At 41.8% G+C, this 20040-nt stretch overlaps 1 protein-coding gene across 1 annotated transcript; it reads left to right on the top strand.

Annotated features, from left to right (window-relative positions):
- Positions 1–295: 295 nt before the first annotated feature.
- LOC137786820 (neuropilin and tolloid-like protein 2) lies at positions 296–18402 on the top strand. Its single transcript, XM_068578932.1, has 10 exons — positions 296–848; positions 4688–4744; positions 4993–5136; positions 7725–7973; positions 8383–8430; positions 8952–9079; positions 11807–12035; positions 15429–15542; positions 15727–15857; positions 16585–18402. Exons 1-10 carry the CDS (start codon positions 839–841, stop codon positions 17311–17313), a joined length of 1839 nt encoding a protein of 612 aa, XP_068435033.1. The 5' UTR covers positions 296–838; the 3' UTR covers positions 17314–18402.
- The last annotated feature ends 1638 nt before the right edge of the window (positions 18403–20040 follow it).

Raw genomic sequence — 20040 nt, 5'->3', positions numbered from 1 at the left:
CTTCATTTGAAACCTGTCCATTTTAGCCGGGAATATCATCAATTCAGATAGTACATCGCCCGAATAATTCACTTGTGACAAGATCATCACAATGTTTAACTAGTGCCAAAATTAGTCTTTTGTTCAGAGCCTGCATTGTTTCTTGAATTCACTTCATTTTTTTGTTGTTGTAACAAGTTTTCCAGTATGGTTTACTTTGAAAGAAACGACCGGAAATGGGATTTCTTCATTGCGTGCACTTTCACTATATGCTCATGACAAGCCACTCATTGATGTAAGCAGCGCCCACGGCTTAAATGAGCCTCGTTCAGGAGCATTTCTTAGTTCAGACACGGACGGAGAGCAGACAGCGGCGGACTCTCCTCTTCCTCCTCTCCCTCCTCCCCCGCATCTCTCTCTCTTTGTTTCTCTCTCTCTCTCTCTCTCTCTCTCTCTCTCTCTCTCTCTCTCTCTCTCTCTCTCTCTCTCTCTCTCTCTCCATACACCGTCCATCCATATGCGTCTTTTGGATACCTACCTCTCCTAGAGCGCGTGAAGCCCGCCTGGATCAGTCTATTCATCTATGCCATCTCTACCGTAGTCCCGCTGCAAGCTTGCGTTCTCGGTGACGATGGCTGGCTGAGAGGCTCGTCGCCGTGTTCATCCTCCAGCCAAACGCAGCGGGACCGCCGACCGACTTGGAACTCGGTGCGTGGCTCTCTGCGCAATGGATTTACGGTTGTCAGAGAAAAGTTGGATTTCGTGAAGAACTAGTGGACCCAAAAATGGACAGAATAGAAGGGCGTTTTTAGTATAAAAAAACAGGTGCTTCTTGGTCGGAATCACACCGCGAGAAGAAATGCACAGAGGTGAGTTGGACACGAGCTGCTCGAGAATCCGCGATGCGCGTGAAGGTCCATTGGGCAACCGGCAGTTTGTTTTAATGCTTTGATTAAATGCATCTTCCTCTTTACCTTTCTTTCTTTCTTTTTATGAGGATGGATGATGGTGTTTTGTTTGCAGGTGAATTTCAACACGTCCATAGCAATTAGGGCATGCCAATCTAAAAATCCTTACTATGGATCAGCTTTTAGAGCCGATTCAGATTTACTCATTTTTTATGCCTTTCTCTGAAAATAGAGCGCTAAATAACAGGCGAATGCATGCAAACTGACCCTTTGCTTCAACCCTCTCTCTCTTTCTCTCTGTCTATTATTTATTTGTCTTCATGGTATTAACTTGCCCTCTCGTGACTGTTTAAATATTGTGTTGTATTGCCCACCTCACTGATCGACATTGCAATTCAAGTTCCAGCATATTTTAGTGTGCTTCGAATTTTCTAAGATTCAGCAAAAAGCCAGAGAGGGTTGTCTGAGTTTGGGTATTCCCGCTGGTTTGAACAATATGAAAATAAACTAAAATAGCCCCATACCAAATGGTTCATAAAACGTCGCGTGTTAGTTTTGAGCATCGTCATCAAATGGAAAAAAAAGAAGAGGATCCATCATTCAAATGGTCCTGATGCTGAGCCATTTGCGCGTAATGTTACAAGGGACCAAGACCAGAGCGGGTTAGCCGTTTGGGCACTGCGAGGTGTGTCTCTGCCAATACCAGCCTATTCGTGGGTGCTAGCTGATTATTTGTGATTCGTTATGGAAATGGACAGCAAAGGTCAAATATATGAAGTCCAACAGGGAGCATTAAGGTGTTTCCTACAAGCGGACAGTTGGACCGTCTACATACAAAAACATCGTGTCATCACGGAAATGTGGCCACTGAAAGAAGCGCGTTTGCAGTTGTTGGTTCCAAATAGGTGTCACAATGTTTCTTCGAATATGTTCTTTTAAATGTTAAAGAAAATAAACAGCGGCTCATGTCACTTCAAACTAAATTCCTCGCAACTGAACGTCCTGCAATAGATAGTTTGTCTTCCGTGGCAAAGAAAGCTCCCCAAGTTCTGAGTCATACGGCAATGTCTGTCGTCGCGTGCGCGCGTACTGCGTGTTGTCCGGCTCCAGCCACAGCTGTCCCGCGCTTTCAGCACCTGCGGCGCGCGCCACGGCGCCAGTGGCCGGACACGGCTGGCAACACCTTTGATGCGCTCAGTGAAGCGCTCCCGCTGCCTGTTGTGGACAGTTAACTGCAGTAGCTAGCTTGTGGGGCGGGGGAGAGGGGGTGGAGGACATGAACAGGTAAATATTTGTAAAGCGTGTGTTCTTTTGGCCATTAGCTGATTCACTGTTAAGAGCCTAAACTACACAGCCGAACTATTAATGCATGTAACGTCCGGCCTAATTAGCTCTCAAGTGGCCACAGGTGTGGCTCCTCTGTCACGTACATCAGTGGCGTCATTCATAATTTGAGTTGTAAAAGCATGACGGATGAAAGACAAAACAAAGTAATCTTTCTATGGACGTTAGATATAAAGCTTAATCGGTACCTTTTACTCTCGCGACTTTGGACCCACTCTTTGCCTCATTACGAGGCTAGCCTTAAGGCTACTAATGTACCAAAGTATATTCTGGCTGATTTGGAGACAGTCCTATTAATTGTCATGAGACTTAAGGCAGATGGGATAGGCAAAGCCCACATTATGAGCTTTATAATATTACGTCCAACCTCTTGTTAATCCTGTGCTACAGAAGGCTGTGTTTTTATTTTCAGTTTACAGCCTCAATTTGGCTCGTAAGAGGAAGTAAGGAGTGATGTAAAAATGAAACGACATGACCAAGAACCGTGAGGTTCAACCCGTGGAGACCCCCCCCCCCCCTCCCCCTCTTCCAAAATGATCAGAGGTCAGATACAACTGTTTCAGTGGGATGTGAGGATTTAAATTGAATTGAAATTTATTTTAATAAATTTAGCTGCACATGACACATGAATGACCCAACCTGCAGTAGATGTACAGTCTGTTGACACAGGGAGTGAAAACAAATATGAAGTGGGATGCTTTCTGGAAAGCCTGTTCATTGACGTTTTTTATGTACATATGGTATCATCCATCATCCGTTTTTATAGGCCTTCACAAGTTGTTATGTTGGTGGGATAATTGGTTGCAGCTCTTATTTAGCTTGTGATTTATTTATATTACAAAAAGATGTTACAAATGACTGCTTAAATTATGCAACTTTTGCCGAATAAGTTGATTAAATATTGATATGTTTGGTACACATTTCTTCCACTGCAGCTCGAGGCAGCTCCTATTCGGTTTAAAACTCTTACAGGTGAAATAATCGTTGCTTGTTTCTTACAGTCTGTTTTTGTAAAAGTATCTAAGAGGATGACAGGTTTCCAAGCTCTGTTGAGGGCAGCAGAAGTTCACAATGCCCCCCACCCCACCCACACTATCTCCATGATTTAATGATTGGCGTATAATGTAAAAACAGAACCAAAGAAAAAAGCATCAGTGAGAGCCTATGTGCCGTCACAGCATCATTTGGTTATTGGGTGCGTTTGGGTGGTCTGTTCTCTATAAGTGTCTGTGGTCGTTCCTCCTCCCATCTAGGAATCTTCATCACGAGATAATGTAGATGCAAGTAATGAGAAACCTGGAGCCTGGGAGGGAGGGAGGCGTGTGCATTTTAAAACGAGTCCATTCAAACATGCATGCTCATTGGTGCGGTTGTATTCACTGCTTATGTTAACCATAGATTCTTCTTCATTAGACCCCCCACCCACATCTCTCTCTCTCTCTCTCTCTCTCTCTCTCTCTCTCTCTCTCTCTCTCTCTCTCTCTCTCTCTCTCTCTCTCCCTCTCTCTCTCTCTCTCTCTCGCTCTCTCTCTCTCTCTCGGTTTCTGTTTCTCTCGCTCCCCCTCTTTTTCTTTTTCATCCCTCCTTCCCGGGTGCCATTATGTAACGTGCCAGGCTCTCGCTCGCTCTCTAATTCAATGTGAGCGGGCCAACCTATTATGAACTCAGAGGGGATCAGGTCTACAGTGGCTTATCAGCGCAGGACAGTGTCAGGAGCTGTAACGCATTCTCTCCCCCAGTGCAGATATCATTGTAATACTACATATTTCACCTATTGTCTGTAGCCGTGCATGCTCTGCCCAAATGTCTCCTCGCCGGGGCTGTAAGCCTTGGAGCCTGTAATCCTGTTTTTTCTGCTAATGCGTCATGTATCTGGTGCCTAGAGGCCGCCGATTAGCAGGTTGGAGTCTTGTGGTTCGGATGAGGGTTGATGGTTCAAAAAATTATCTTTAATGAACTACTACTTGCTGCTCCAGCTACTATTGCTATTACTGTTCATATGGAGAGTCAATTCCCTCTGCACAGCTGCTGTTCTATTACTTCTAATGCTTTGACTACAATAATCTCTGCAGTTCTCCAGCACCTACATCATGTTACAGAAACTATTATATTGACTATATAAATTATTCTAGAAATATTTTCCCTTTGCATTAACAATTACATAATTATACCATAAATGCACATACCTTATGTTTTCCCTTACAGCTCTTCTCGCTGTTAGTCGGCACTGCCTTTTTAAAAGGTACAAATTCAACCAGAGATCCACTTGAAAATATTATAGATCTATATTTACCTTGGTATTCGTCAAGGCCATGTGAAATCAATATTGCAGCTGATCACACACGTACTTATTCTGCGGTTGTTGAATGGATTTCTATGTTCTCGTTTCTGCGAACGGGGATATAGATGCAGTATTCTGTCACCTGTGACTAATGTGTTATATCTCCGTTTTGCAGCGTGGATACTCTTCTTTCTAATAGAAGAGGGTTTCGCTCTGGCACAGAGAACTAAAGGTAAGCCACAGCTCAAATGCTCCTCTGTTCCATTAATGTTGTCTCACCCTAATATGGGGCATTACCTCTCCTTGAATCACAGGATTTAATTCTGTCCTGCCATTTCTCCCTCTTGCTGGCTTTTTCCTCTCTTTTTTCTCGCTCCCGCCAACCCTCCCTCTACTCGTCCTGCTTTCCAATCATTCGCTCATTGATCCCCTGACTCAATAACCCATCTGTCCCTCTGTTCTCTGCCTTTCTGCTTCAAGACTCCCCAAGCGAACATGGCAGCCAGAGTCCCAACCAGAACGACTGTGGCACGTGGGTCCGCAACATCAATGGGGGGGTGTTCACGTCGCCAAACTACCCCAACACCTACCCGCCCAACAAGGAGTGTGTTTATATCCTGGAAGGTAAAGCAGGATCCTTTTTTTTTTTCATTTGAGCACTTCATCTTCTGCTCGATAGCTGTTGTCGTCAGAACAGAGGACACAGTTTCCCGCCTTTCAGCATATTGCCTCCTTTAGTGAATGTCATTAGTCTGACTGACATTGTTTTATATAACCTCGCCACTATCTGATTTTCTGTTCCTTTGCTGGCGGGCAATCAGCTTGACATTTTTTCGAATGAGCCATCCTAGGTTTGTTTCACCCCACAGATATAACCCTTTGAAAATGATAGAGAGTGGCGCATTATGGGTAGCCCCTGACTTTTGGCCTAATCAGTGTAGTGCTGTGTTCATTTCTATTGGCAGGGGTTGCCAGAAGACTCCGCTATAGAATGAAACCTAAAACAGATGAACTTCTGCTATACAAAGCTGAGCTTTGGTTGCATATAGCTGAATTGCCGGTATACTTGTCAACGCTTTAGTGTTTACCAGAAATAGCAGTGGCATGCCGCACAGGACACATAATGCAAGTGGTGTCATTAACAGCTATAGGAGATAAGGTTTGGGAATGCTTTTCACACTAAATTGATGAACGTTCCATAAAGTTAAAAGTGCAGCCATTCATGAGAAGTGTGTGGTACTGGCTTGTGGTGGTGGAGGAGAGGTTTCACACATGGCTCAAGGGCTCCCCCTGTGGACAAATCAAGCCTAGACCTGTTGTTGATGAATAACCAGTGACTCCATTCCAGGTGGCTCAATGGTGTGTGCAGGAGAACATTGCAGTGGGTCTGTGACAGACAAAACCAGCCGCCATTATTTGGTCTAAATGTCTTTGGTCATATTCGTATCCAAGTGCCAATATTCAGCCTTTTCTCTGCCCCTCAAACACAGAGAGAGGCTCACATTTGACACAAGTAATAATCAAATAGCTTTGTCATCATAATTAGTGGTTAGTCAGACTCATTGATTATGTCATGTCCTCCAGTTCATCAGCTCAATAGATCGAGTGATTGAAGTTTCTGCTCTTTCGGTATTAACTGTATGTGTGTGTGTGTGTGTGTGTGTGTGTGTGTGTGTGTGCGTGTGTGCGTGCGTGCGTGCGTGCGTGCGTGCGTGTGCGTGTGTGTGCGCGCGTATATGAGTGTGTGTGTGCGCGCGTGTATATGAGTGTGTGTGTGTGTGAGGGAGGTAGGAAGTTATAGATAGAATAAGACTCCACGCACCAGGGAATGAAATCACTGATAGCAGGAAGTGCAGACGTACAAGCTGCTCACTCAAGCAGGATGGAAGAACATTCTGGCTCAAATTCAAAGACAAGAACAGAGACACAAATCTAGTCGCACACCGTACCCTACACATGTCCTACCCTCTTTCCTTTCCCTCTCTGACGGGGCATGCTCGGCTTCTCCATGCCAGAGATGATTCAAAGCCCCGCCCTCAGCATCTTTAGTAGTATTCATCCCCCAAGGGAGCCATGAACTGCCCTTGTTAAATACTTCCTCTGTGTGTGGGAGGGGCGTTATTAAAGAGCCCGGGCCATGCAGTAGATAGACATACTGTGGATTTGCATGACAGGTGAACTTGTGAACTGCAGTTTCTGCTATGGTTGCAATGTTCTGCATGCACTCACTCAGAGATAACAGTGATGACATCTTTGACAGTGTCCCTGTTTGTGTATGTATGTACACATGTGTGCATATACTTGCACTGTGCACTGTCTATGCAACTGCTGATGCATATGTGGATGTATGCACTATAGTGTTTATGTTAAATGTAAAGAAAATTACAGTGTATCCTTTTGGCTCTCTCATAAGTTATGCACGTAAAGTTCATAGATGCAGATATGTACTTATAATGCTGTCAACCACAAACCAAAGTCTAAATGATCTTAGGGTGATTTAATTAAGTCAAACATCTATGTTAATCTGATGTTTTGTTGGGCTGTATTTGGGAGAGCATCAAGGCTGAATCATACTTGAAAATTAAGACAGCAGGACCTTAATTTGGTTCATCCAACATGCTGAACATGTGAAGCACATGTAAAGTAGGGCAAGCATCCCCTGTGCTCACAATGGTCCTTAGTCACTGCAATGGCAAGATAAAGAAGCTCTCCTTCCATTATTTTGGTCCCTTTTAACTTGGTGCTGTTCTTGACTGGTGCATGCTTCCTCTCATGCCCCAAGTGCCAAATATTGCTCAATAATTGTGTGTGTTTTTGTGTATATGGCTGATAAAAGCTGTAGGGAATGTTTAAAAGTCAGCGATGTTTGAATGACAAAAATATATCATTTTAACAAATGGATAAGATCAGCGATATTATGAATCCATGTTTGGAAAATGAGCTTTACTTTCCTATAATACCCTTTGCCTAATTTTTAGCCAGCTTCTAAAAAGTTTTCTTTCCATGCAGTCAGCTGAGGATTAGAAGGTTAGAAGTAACAGCCTGAGTGTTCAACTTCAAAATCCAGATTAACTCATATTTGCCTCTATTTTATGCATTCAAATGCCATCCAGATTTTCCTTTGTCCTGCAAAAGCAAGATTTAATTTTATTCCTGTCGTGGATTTAGCCCCTTTGTTTCCTTTCTCTCCCCACTCCCTTGTTCGTCCAAAGCGCTTCCTAGACAAAGGATTCAGCTAGCTTTTGATAAGAATTACTTCATTGAGCCATCATTCGACTGCCGCTTCGATCACATCGAAATCCGCGATGGGCCATTTGGGTTCTCGCCGCTCATTGATCGCTTCTGTGGAGGAAAGAACCCGGGCCTGGTTACATCGACGGGGCGCTTCATGTGGATAAAGTTCACCAGCGACGATGAGCTGGAGAGCCTGGGCTTCCGCATAAAGTACACCTTCATTGCAGGTAGGGACATTCAACTTGTATATTGGCAGTTAATTTACTGTAATTCCACAGTGCAATCTCACATTCTTTAAGATGATTTCTGTATGCATCAAAGGTTTTGGGTTAGATATGTAAAACACGGGATCGGGTTCATTTGATTTTTATAAAGTCCCCCAAAATTTAAGGGAGAATCCACCATCTCCAAAAATATCATAGCCTTCCTTCCCTTACTTTTATTAGAACCTCCTGAATCTACACCCAATATGTCTAGAAATCGGTGTCTGCCATCAGGCGACAGATATTAGCTTCAAAGAGCCCCCTCTCTGCTTCATCTGGCCTGGCTTAATGGGATCGTATCTTGTGTTCTCTGCTTATCCATTCCTGCTGTGTGGATTGAGAGTAATGTGCCTCCCAAATCTTATCATTTCAGACCCTGATTTCCATCTGCACGTGGGCGGACTGCTAAATCCCATCCCAGGTAAGCTCTTCGCTATTTCGCTGATTTGTGTTCGATCCTTTTTGAAGAGCTCCTCTTAGCTCAGAAGCTTACCAGAGGCGATCTCTGCCGTGAATGCTGAACATGCAAATGTACCTTGATAAGCACACAATTGTACATGAAGTTAGATGATGTACATACACACACATGCACAAATTTAAACGTATGAAGGAACACACACCTCTTTCATCCTGATCTTCCCTCCCGGTTGTTCTACCTTTTTCCCCCTGTCCTCTTCTTGTCCTTTGTCCTAATCCTCTGTGCTCACTCCAATTCCACCTTAAATCCTTTACTTTTTTAAATAAAATCCTTCGTCTGTCCCTGTCTGTCATGCTCCTCTTTTCATCTTACACCTTTTACCTCTTTCTCCTCTCTTTTTTCTGTCTTACTTCTCTCATGTACCTCCGTATGACCCCTTTCTCACCTTCTCTGTCCTTTACCTCTCTCTTTCTTTCTTTCTTTCCCTTTTTTCTCTCCTCCACATTTCTTCTGTCTCTGTACAGACTGTCAGTTTGAAATTGGCGGATGGGATGGAATTATTCGCTCCAGTCAGGTGGAGGAGGAAGAGAAAGTGAAGGCTGGTGATGCTCTGGACTGTATCTGGACCATCAAGGCTCCTCCTCAGTCCAAGGTCAGTACAAAGGACCATATTCATCAGTAGATAAATTGAAATGTGTTGCTTCTATCTCATCCGTCAACCCATGCTTTATACTTTGAGAAGTCTCTATTTTGAAATAGCTACGATCCACAGCCAGTCTGGTGTGGATGACTTAAATTCAGAATTCAAAAGCAAATGCACGCCTTTGTATACTCAAAGTAGTTATGATATAAAATATTCATTTAATCTTTGAGGGATATTTGTTTTAGACACTGCTACTTACTCAACTGAACAATATTCAAGGACATCTGAATCATCAACAACTTTGTTATCAGTTATTTTCTACCATTTCACTACATGTGTAGATCCTGAAATGGGTTGTTGCGCATCCCTCCGAGTGCATTCCAAGGCTGAATGTTTATTTCGGTCAAATTGTTGATGTTTTTATTATTATTGTAATCAGTATATATTGGCAAAAACTGCATGGAGTTGCTTTTTTAGCTGGGCCACATTGCAAGTGAAACAACATATCATCTCGCACATGCAGTCCATCCCAGATATCAATAGTAATCCAAAATGAAATTAACCATGAACTCTTGCAGTGTATAGTTAAATTGGGGAGATGCTCTAAAGCTCAGAGTCCCTGTATGTACAAGCTATCTGTTAGTAGAGTTGCTCCAGCACTTCACCTTGACAGTGATTATCGTGTTAACATCATCATTCCTTTTCAGTTTGTGAGAATTCATATTCTTATTGTTACACATTCTGTATGAAGGCATAAATAATGTGGTTGTGTTTTCCAGTCACTGAAAAGAAAGCCTCCCAGTGGCCATGTCTGTATTGTGATTGTAATTGAACGCATAATGGATATAAGCAGTGCAAATACAAAGAGGCAGCATGGGAAAAAGCAATGCAGGCAGATTGTATTGCGGAAATGAAGCCCTGGATATTCATAAGTACATTTTCAAGCCAAGATCAAAAACCCAGTTATGTGTTACCATACATTCTGATATGTGGGTAGTTGACACCCCATTGGAATTACAACCATAACCTGCCCAGCTTTGATTCACTGCTGCTCTGCCTCATGACTAAATGAGTCATCAGCACTCTCCTCCTATACTACTCACTCAATATAACTCCTAACGATACACTGACACACACACACACGCATATTCTTGCTCATCAAATGAAAACAGCAGATACATACAGTCACAAATTCGTATTATACTGGCACATGAAGTACAGTAAGAAATTACCTTTTACACCCATATGTAATATTACATGCATACACATGTAAACGTTCACGCATGACTGACACACACATACTCTACCTGTCCTCTCTTTCACTCACACACACAAATGCACACACAGATTAGTCTCCACAGTCATTTCACTGGTGCTGCGTGTGAGGCAGCAGTGAAGAGGATCTGAATTTAGCAGCAGCACCGAGTTGCCTAGCCAGATCCATTAGCTTGACGAAGCGGAAGGAGCAGAGCAGCACACTCAGCAGCAGCATAAGAGCAGCTCCTTAACTGCTGCACAGTTACAGGAGTCTGTGTGCTAAATGTGCTGAAGTTTCATCAGTGTTTTGGCCCCTTGTCGCCTAGATCTCATCATGTAATTACTGCTGACTTATTCAAATAGTTTAGAGACATTATTTTGTAATTACCTTGCGAGTTGAAATGTAACACTACTATGTGTTGAGGATAACTTCACGGCAGGCAGGTGCAAACCTCAGGCTCTGTACTTGGCCTGACTAACAAAGACAGTTGGACATGCCTCAGTAGGAAAAGCATATGTGTAAATCATAAATACCGATGGCTGAATTCCTTTAGCTGCGTCGGTTTCAGGGTCTTGTTATTTATTGTACATGCTGTCTCACCGTCACACTTGTGACTTACTGGGACACAATAGAAAAGAGCCATCATTAATGTGATTAGCAACAGCTGTGCTTTTCCTGCTCTGACAAAACAATGTATGTAGTGAAAAAGGTCTGTTTAATTTACTATTATTATTTTATTTAAGTTGTATTGCAATTTCCCCCAAAACTCCTATTGAATATGCTAGCTAACTGTAAAGGCTTATCGCTACTATTCTTAGTTCCACCTGTGAGGAAGGAGGACACACTGGTCTACTTTTGTGTGATAATTCCGTCAAATCTTAAGTGAGTAGAATATCACATTAGAGAGTAGTTCTGACTTTATAAGGGTGGCCCGAGCACAAAACTAGTTTTGTGGTCTGAGGCCAGACTCTTTCATGTTGGGAAGAGGTGCAGATTCAGCTCACTAGCCTGCAGCCCCAGTAGCATTTTCTAAATTGAGTCACATCTCACAGAAGAGAGGGGATGTGGGAAACAGAGCAGGCAGCGCCGTCACAATTAATTTCAAAGACTGACTTTTTTAAGGAGGAAGTTATAAGTATATAAAGTAAGTTCACAACTTGTATTATATTTACATGATTTGATCCTATTGTCCGTAAATGCATCTTCTAAACTGTTTATACTGTTTCTATCCCAGCATGCTTAGGTCTCCAATCTACCTCAGGGTTCTGCTTTGATATTTTCTATTTTCTTTATTAGCTGTCTTTTTTTTTTTTTTTACCATATTTGTTTTCCTAATTTATTATGATAATTTCAATCTTTTTGCGTTCATAAAGAGTCCGGCGGCTGGCTATGGTTAGACAGCGAACAAGCAAGGGTTGTTGTGGAGGTCTGGAGTTCCTTTGCCTCCACATTGATCTGCATCTCCTGTCTACCTGCAGATCTACCTGCGCTTCATGGAGTACCAGATGGAACACTCTAATGAGTGCAAGAAGAACTTTGTGGCCGTGTACGACGGAAGCAGCTCCATTGAGAACCTCAAGGCCAAGTTCTGTAGCACCGTGGCCAATGATGTGATGCTGGATAACGGCGTGGGAGTCGTGCGGATGTGGGCGGATGAAAAAAGCCGCCTGAGCCGATTCCGCATGCTCTTTACCTCATTTGTTGATCGTGAGTACTCTTTTTCTTGACCACATACCTCTGCCTTGATCCTGTTTTCCCATCTTGTTATACATTAATTGTATGTGCTATGCTATTGCTTAGCACTTCTTTTTCTCTGTTTGTGGCTCTCTGTAGCTCTTTATTAATTCAACACAACAACAACAACAACAATAGGAAGAGGGCCTCTTTGGTGTGAAACTGATTGATTTTGAACTATTTGTTTATCTGTTTGGTCTCTATCTCATTTAAAATATGACATTGTGACCAAACAAGACGTTGCCTCGATTCCATGTCCTTGTTCGGGTTTGGTATGAATTGTGTTTAGAAGAATGGAGATCCCTAATAGACAAATCTCTGTTTCCTTTGTCCCTTGTGACTGTGTAACTCTCTGTGATGGCTCAAAAGCACACCATCACTTTAATGCAACAGTCACGGCTTTATCCACCCACACACAGAAAACGGACCCAAGAACAGTTGATTTATGAGGTCCTGCATTCTGTCTGCGTCAGTAATCACCAGCCGACACGGTGTGTCAAGTGTCATTTCAGCATGGAAAGCTAATTACACTGGGCCATGTTTAGAGCAGAGATATGACAAAACCAATTATTTACTCCAGCATTTTTAAATTACTGAAAGCATCAAATCATTTATTATATGCATGTCGCAGTATGATACTATGCCTATTAAAGGCCACTTACCACAGAAAAATAGGAATTCATCTATTTTATGTGAAAAGAAAAGCTGAGTAGGGTTAATGGATCTACTAGAAGTAATTATACATTAAGCTTCATAATTTTTGAAGGACAAGAAACTTTCTAACAGATGTGAAAGGTCTCACATAAAGTAGCAAATGAATTGCCATGCAGGAAACTGTTTTTCTGTTAGCGCACCATAATATTTTCATTAAATGCCTGAATAGTCTGAGATATTAATTGTCACATTCTCCAGCACACTTCCTAAACCCTGGGCGAATGCTAATGTTGTTTTCATCAGCAAACCCATAACCATTGCAGTCAGAATGTAATGGCCTTCTATATTCAGCATATATTCAGTGTTGGGTTTTCACTCCGAGAGTCCTTAAGACTATTTGGATCCTCGTTAATTCTGATCACACAGTTTGTCCCAGGGAAGTCTAAAGTCTTTTGAGAACCTTCCAAACTTTATTTGGTCAGAGTCGGCGACAGGCTGAAAGTTGACTTGGAGGTCAGAGGGAACCATTAATCTTTGTCACTCGGAGAACAAGATGGGTTTTGCTTTCTACACTCCATCATCCTTAATGTGCTATAATCTTGTGACGGAGCCCCCTTGGACATGTAAAGCAGACATATTAAGACTTTACTGAATACTCGCTCACACCCACATATGCATATGTTCAGATTGGAGTTTTCTGTCTGTAAGTGTGTGTGTGCGTGCGTGTGTGTGGAGGGTAGGGGTGAGGGAGTGAAACGTTGTTGACACACTGTGAGACGCTACATTTTGAAGGCGGAACACGTATAATGGATTTAGAAGTGATCCCAGTGTCAGGGGAGCGACCCTATCTACAGACTCACTGGGAGATAGATGGATTGGATACTCCATCACAACACACACACTATATTATACACACCCTTCCACACATATATATACATGTCCCTTTGTCAAAATGATTTAACCCTGAGGCAGAGGAGTCGTGGAGGGCAGTGGAGGCTCAGAGCCCTCATCACAGTGGACCTCGGAGCGGTGAGTGAAGCCGGTGGAGCGGACCACAGTCTGTTTCAACTGTCAGACACAGAAAGTGACCAATATTTTAGTCCAAACATCTGGTTGAGGACAGTATGTAGGAGTGAACAAGCCATAAGAGATGGGTTGAATAGGATGTACTGATGACGTGCTTGTTTACACTGATCATTCAGTCCGTCTTTGGTCACGTGGAAGTTGTGTGGCTCAGATTCTGCCTGTTTTGGTGTCATCCTCTGGATCTATGCTCTCCACGTATGTCTGCAATTTATTAATTTAATATTGTCATTCTGATTTTTCAAGTTATTTTGATCTACTCTTATACACACCATTTACTGTGTGTGTGTTGGTCCTGGAAGAGGGATTCTTCCTCTGTTGCTCTCTCAAAGGGTTTTTGAGGTGCAGTGTGTGAAATTTGGGATTTAGGATTTGGACTCATATATAGGTAAAACTAAATTAAAGAGATGTAAAAAAAATCGTAAAAGAAAAAAAAAAAGTTTTATTTCGTATGTCTCAAATTTGTATTTTATTGTTGTTGTCAACACTTGAACAAAATAATTTTATCATAAAATGCTGTTTTTGGTTTCAAATTGTGAAAATGTCAAAACATGCAGCGCTCTGTTTAATCAGGGGATAGTTTCAGAAAGATGTTGTCTTTTTGACCTATTAAAGCATTAGATTTCAGATAGTCTATCCTAAATATCACCTCCAGGACTAATATACGGTTGTATTCAAGGTTAATGAAGGTTCTCTTCAGACTAATAAACATGGCCAACGGTTCAGTTAATAGTTTCTATGCATGTTCACCTGCTATTTGGGAGATCTGTGTTTTGATTCTTGTTTTTCCCTCAATATATTAAAGCAGAAAAATAACTATAACACAGTGGTAATAATCAGTGAACTCTGTTCCGCCCTGCTACACATATCCTCAAGTCTGATGCGGGAAAAAACAACACATGACAAATATTATGCCACAGCTTTTTTAAGCGACTTCCACATTACCCATCTCGAGCCCTGCAGCCCCACATTGTCTCTGCCAAAACCCAGACATCTGCATCTGCCCTGAGCTTTGCAGCTCTTCCTTCTGACTGGCAGTGCATCGATCTCTGGAGCCCAGCAGCCAGCATCAATTACCAGTCATCTCTGTCTCTGCCATCGCAGCCTTCACACACCAACAGTCACTTTAATGTGGGATGTCTCACGGCACTAGCCTGACCACTTATACCACAGGAAGACATTTTTTACCACCATCCCACTACCTGCCTTTTTCTTCATCTTCTCCTCCTATTTATATATTTCTTTTTATATATATTTATATTTCTCCTCTCTGCCTACTCACAGTTTTGAAACCTCATCTCCCCTCTTCTGTTTTTTAAACTCCTTCGATATGAAGGCTGCAGTGCAGTGAAGCTGCCATCTCCTCCCCTCATTGCCCCTGGTGTTGTGTCTGCAGGAAATTATGATTTATGGCCTTGTATGAACTGTCTTTTATGAGACCTCTTGTCTTTTATTACACGCTTCAACCAATTTTCACAGCCAATTTTTCAATCTTTTATCGTTGTTTTTTTGTTTTTATTGTTTTTATTGTTAAAATAGCTTTGAGTCTTTTTCACACTACCGTTAGACAGCTATTTTCCTGTTGTTTTTGCCTGAATTACATTATCTCTATGTATTCTTTGCCCGCAGCCCCATGTTCAGGCAATTCATTCTTCTGCCACAGCAACATGTGCATAAACAACTCCCTGGTGTGCAATGGAGTTCAGAACTGTGTCTACCCATGGGACGAAAACCACTGCAAAGGTGATCAACTTCTTTCTGTTAACTTTGACTAATTGGGGTTTTTATAGTTAATTAGGATTAATTCTTTAAATATATTTGTTTATTAGGATGTATTCTTTAAATATATTTGTTTTCTTTTTTATTGTTTATTTGTCTGTTTATTTGTCTTTTCTTTACTCTCCTCTCCTCCCCCTTCCTACTCCAGAGAAGCGATCTAATGGGCTTTTTCATCAGATCACCAAGACCCACGGCACCGTCATTGGCGTCTCTTCAGGCATAGTTCTGGTTCTTCTTATCATCTCTATACTGGTCCAGATGAAGCAGCCAAGGAAGAAGGTAGCTCATCCTTTGTGGTTGACTTTTTGTTGAGCGGGAAAGAAGAGACACATAGTTGAAAGCGAGGGTGGGGTTCTAGACAAGGTGGGGCCACACACAGCTCTGGAGACGGTGAAGAAAGACCAAATCCACCCATAGATTTTACACCATCACAAACCTTATCAGAAATGTATGCAGTATATCATAAGAGATGATGAGTTCAAGAGGATTTAATTTTTTGATTTAACTACTTCCAGTCTACAAGAAGTCTGTGAAATAAAACATTTTTATCTATTGAGACTATATGAAATAACATTTTTTTTTTTTTAACAATCAACACTTGAATATTTTTGCAAAATGGTGACTCTAGAAAAGGCTTCTAGCTTTTTGACACTGAGCAATTAGGGTTTTAGATGGATATAAATAATGTGCAAACAAGTATTGTGTATTTCAAACAAAAAAGTATTGTCTCAAAGTATTGTAAAGTGTTTTTCATGCTATGTAGTCTACATTGTACTTAGTTGGCAAAGGAATTTCATGAATATTTTCTCTTAACTAAGTGTTTTGGTTGCCTAAACCAAAGCTGGTGTTTTTGTTGGAATTCACAACATTGCCGACATGTTTAGTGTGACTGTTATAAAGGGACGCCAAGCAGTTTGACAAAGTGTTTGTGACGAGTTTGAATGGGAACAAGAGGCCTTCTAATCACTAAAATTGAACTGTCTGAATGGATCTTTCTCCTTTCAAGGTTGTAGCTCGCCGGCCCGGTGTTTTCAACAAGGCGGGCTTCCAGGAGGTCTTCGACCCTCCCCACTACGAGCTCTTCTCTCTTCGTGACAAGGAGATATCGTCCGATTTAGCTGACCTGTCTGAGGAGCTGGACAGCTTCCACAAGCTGCGACGCTCCTCCACCATGTCTCGCTGTGTCCACGAGCACCACTGCGGCTCGCAGGCCTCAGTGGCTACAGGCGGCGGCAGTATGAAGCACAGCCGCACCACCCTTAGCTCCATGGAGCTTTCCTACCACAACGACTTCTCCAAGCCGCCGCCCATGAAGACTTTCAACTCCACCGCCAGCTACAAGAAGAGCTGCTACGGCTACAAGCAGCACTCACAGACTCACGACTGCGACCAGCAGGTCATTGAGGACCGCGTCACAGAGGAGCTCCCGTGTGAAATCTATGGCCGTGGTGGTGGGGTGGGAGGAGGAGCCATGGGTGGAGCAATGGGAGGAGGAGCATCAGGGATTGCAGGAGGGGGGATCGGAGGATCAGTGGGAATAACAGGAGGAGTGGCGATGACGGGGGGAATGGGTATGGTGGGGGGAGTGGGCATGGCGGGGCCTAGTGGCATCGCTGGAGGGATCGGCGGCGGGATGGCAGGAGCCTGCGGAACCCTCAGTGTCCGTGGCAACAGCGCTCGTAACAGTACCACCATAGTCGACCCACAGCAGCGCTCCATGTCCATGGACTTCTAGATGGTGAACGGAGAAAGGGAACGCAGAGAGAGCTCATATTTCACTCATGCAAAGAAGGGACGGGAGAAGAGTAGATGGTAGAGTCACAATAGTCTTAAATGGATCACTCCTCTTCAAAGTCTGGTCTGATATTTTCGGAAATTAGCAGATACGAACCAAGGATCTAAAAGAGGATAGAACAGGACTGTTTGGTTCTATTCTTCAGGATACTGAACGAAGGAGGGTTAAGAAATATCTTCTCTTCTCCAGTCTTACACTCTTTTAATCTCTCCTTTTCATAAGACACATAGAGGAAGAGGGTTCTCGCATGCAGACCCAGACTTCTCTCAGTTTGGGAGCCTAGAAAGATCAGGTCGCCACTCAGACACAAGGACAGAGAAATAGACGCCCTGGACTGACTTTCTACATTTATTCACCTGACATGCACAGATATATGATATAAAGTGCATCTTCTAATAATTTGAGTCTTTATTTTTGTCAGTGTAATGTACTGTTCAAACCAGTATATATCCAGCCTCATGATGATGCTTGGCTTTTAACTCTTTAATGTTTTTGCTCAGATGATTTCATGGCGATTTGATGATGAGGATGAAGTTTCTGTTGTTGATGATCAGAAATATGATGATGCTCATGTTAAAGATGTGATATTACTATAATAATTCTGTAATTTTCATGGTTACCTCACACATACACAGAGGGTCCGCTCCGTTCAGTCTCTCCTCAGGAAGAGCACATGAAGAGACTAAGAGTCTTATTTTGATAAGAAATAGATAAGAAAAAAAGTCAATTTTTGCTCTTTGATCATAACAGCATATGGACATTCAGGCAATGAGTGATCGTTTATGGAACAGGAAATGTTTGGTTGTGAGGCCTGTACTTAATCAAAATAGAAGCCATCCCACTCCCAAACCCCACCCTGACCAGGAGAACATGTAACTTCTCAATTTTCCCATGAACTAAGTGTGTAAAAACAAGCACAACCTGTTACCCTGAAGAGACAGACATGTAGCCTATATGGGACTCATTTATGATTTTTAACCACTGGTTGTATAATTTCATTCTGTTGAATTAAATGAGAGTTTACTCACCTCCCCGTGTGAGCTTTTCTGTCCACCAAGAAAGATGAAAATGGCACCACCTAGAGGCTGGAGATGTAGCAGCAAGGTAAGACAGACAGAAAATAAGTAGCTTGTTCACATGCAAAGATGCTCTAAGCCTGATTTAGTTGCTGCACCTCAAACCTCAATATGTAGTTCAGGGTTAGAGTTTCACAATGTAAAGCTGATTAATTTCAGCTGTTGCAATATGACCAGTTCTGCTTTAAAGATTATTGAACAAAATGCCTAAAGATGGCTCACATCCTTATGACTGCCCACCATGGAAATAGATTTATATTATTATAATTTTTCGGTCTCATGATCGAGGCTCCCTTTCTAAATATGTGATGAAGATGAAGAAGGGTCAGGCTCTGAAGATGTGGTCCTCTGTGACAGACATGCATAAAGGCCCAAGGGCCTTAAGGTCGTCTATATGATAATAACCAGTATAATATGCTCGGATGACAGTCACCTGCAGACAAACTGTTCTCCAAGTATCTATCTGCTGGTGAAAACCTAGTCTGGACATGAAACTCTGTTTTTCTGTACAATATGTAGATTAACAGCATTTAAATGAGTCTGATAAATAATTAATAATATGTTAACTTTAAATGCTATCCCATTGGTCAGAATTATACATACGATTTGTCAAATTATATAATTAAAAACTTAGTTTTTGTCCAGTCAGGACATCCGCTTAAAAATATAGATATTTTGGAAACTAACCCTTAATTATTTAGGACAAGTTAGAAGTGAAGATATCATAACTTTCACTTATTACAATTGCTAGGTTGAATTCATTAATTTAATTTTAATTGAATGTATATGAATTTGGAGATTCCATAAAACCAGATGCGTATTGAACATATTAAGAATGTGCTATTTTGAGGTAAGAGTGATAATAAGGTGACCAAGTGTTTTTGGAAAGTTAGTAACATAAATATTAATGTTGTCCTGCAACATGCAAATAAACCGTTTACAATATTATTGTTATTCAGTTATATGATGCAGCTCTTACAAACAAAAGTACCACATTGCATTTCATAATAAAGCACACAAAAAACGCAATAATACAGAACAAAACCGTTACATAATTTCCCCCACACATAAGCAAAGAGCACACCTGAACCATATTAAACTTAACAGCTGTTTTAGGGCCGCACATGCACAAAACAAACCCATAAAAAAGCATCACGGCTAGCCAACACTGAGCTAAATTCCCCATGGCAGAGCAGGCAGAGGACTTGTACACACCACGCTTTATGTGGTGGGAAGGTAGAGGCTGGTTTACGATGATGTTTTTCCTGCCAAGCTGATTTCAAGTGTCATAGTTGTTTTAACAAGTCCACTGAGACAGTTGCTCATATATATTTGATTCCTCCTTAAGTGTGAGAATCTCACCAGTCACTGGAAGATTGTTTTTGGGGAGTTATAAAAAAAACTTTTTTACACCTGCCCAAATTGTAATACCGTTTCATATCTATACATATACATTTATGTATGTATGTATGTATGTATGTATGTATGTATGTATGTATGTGCATATATATATATATATATATATATATATATATATATATATATATATATATATATATGTATATATATATACGTATATATATATATATAT

Source organism: Clinocottus analis, unplaced genomic scaffold (assembly GCF_023055335.1).
Source record: "Clinocottus analis isolate CAN_PGR_092001 unplaced genomic scaffold, fCliAna1.0.p SCAF_1, whole genome shotgun sequence".
Taxonomy (NCBI): domain Eukaryota; kingdom Metazoa; phylum Chordata; class Actinopteri; order Perciformes; family Cottidae; genus Clinocottus; species Clinocottus analis.
The sequence above is the reverse complement of the archived record's forward strand: the minus strand, read 5'-3'. Positions and strand labels throughout refer to the sequence as shown.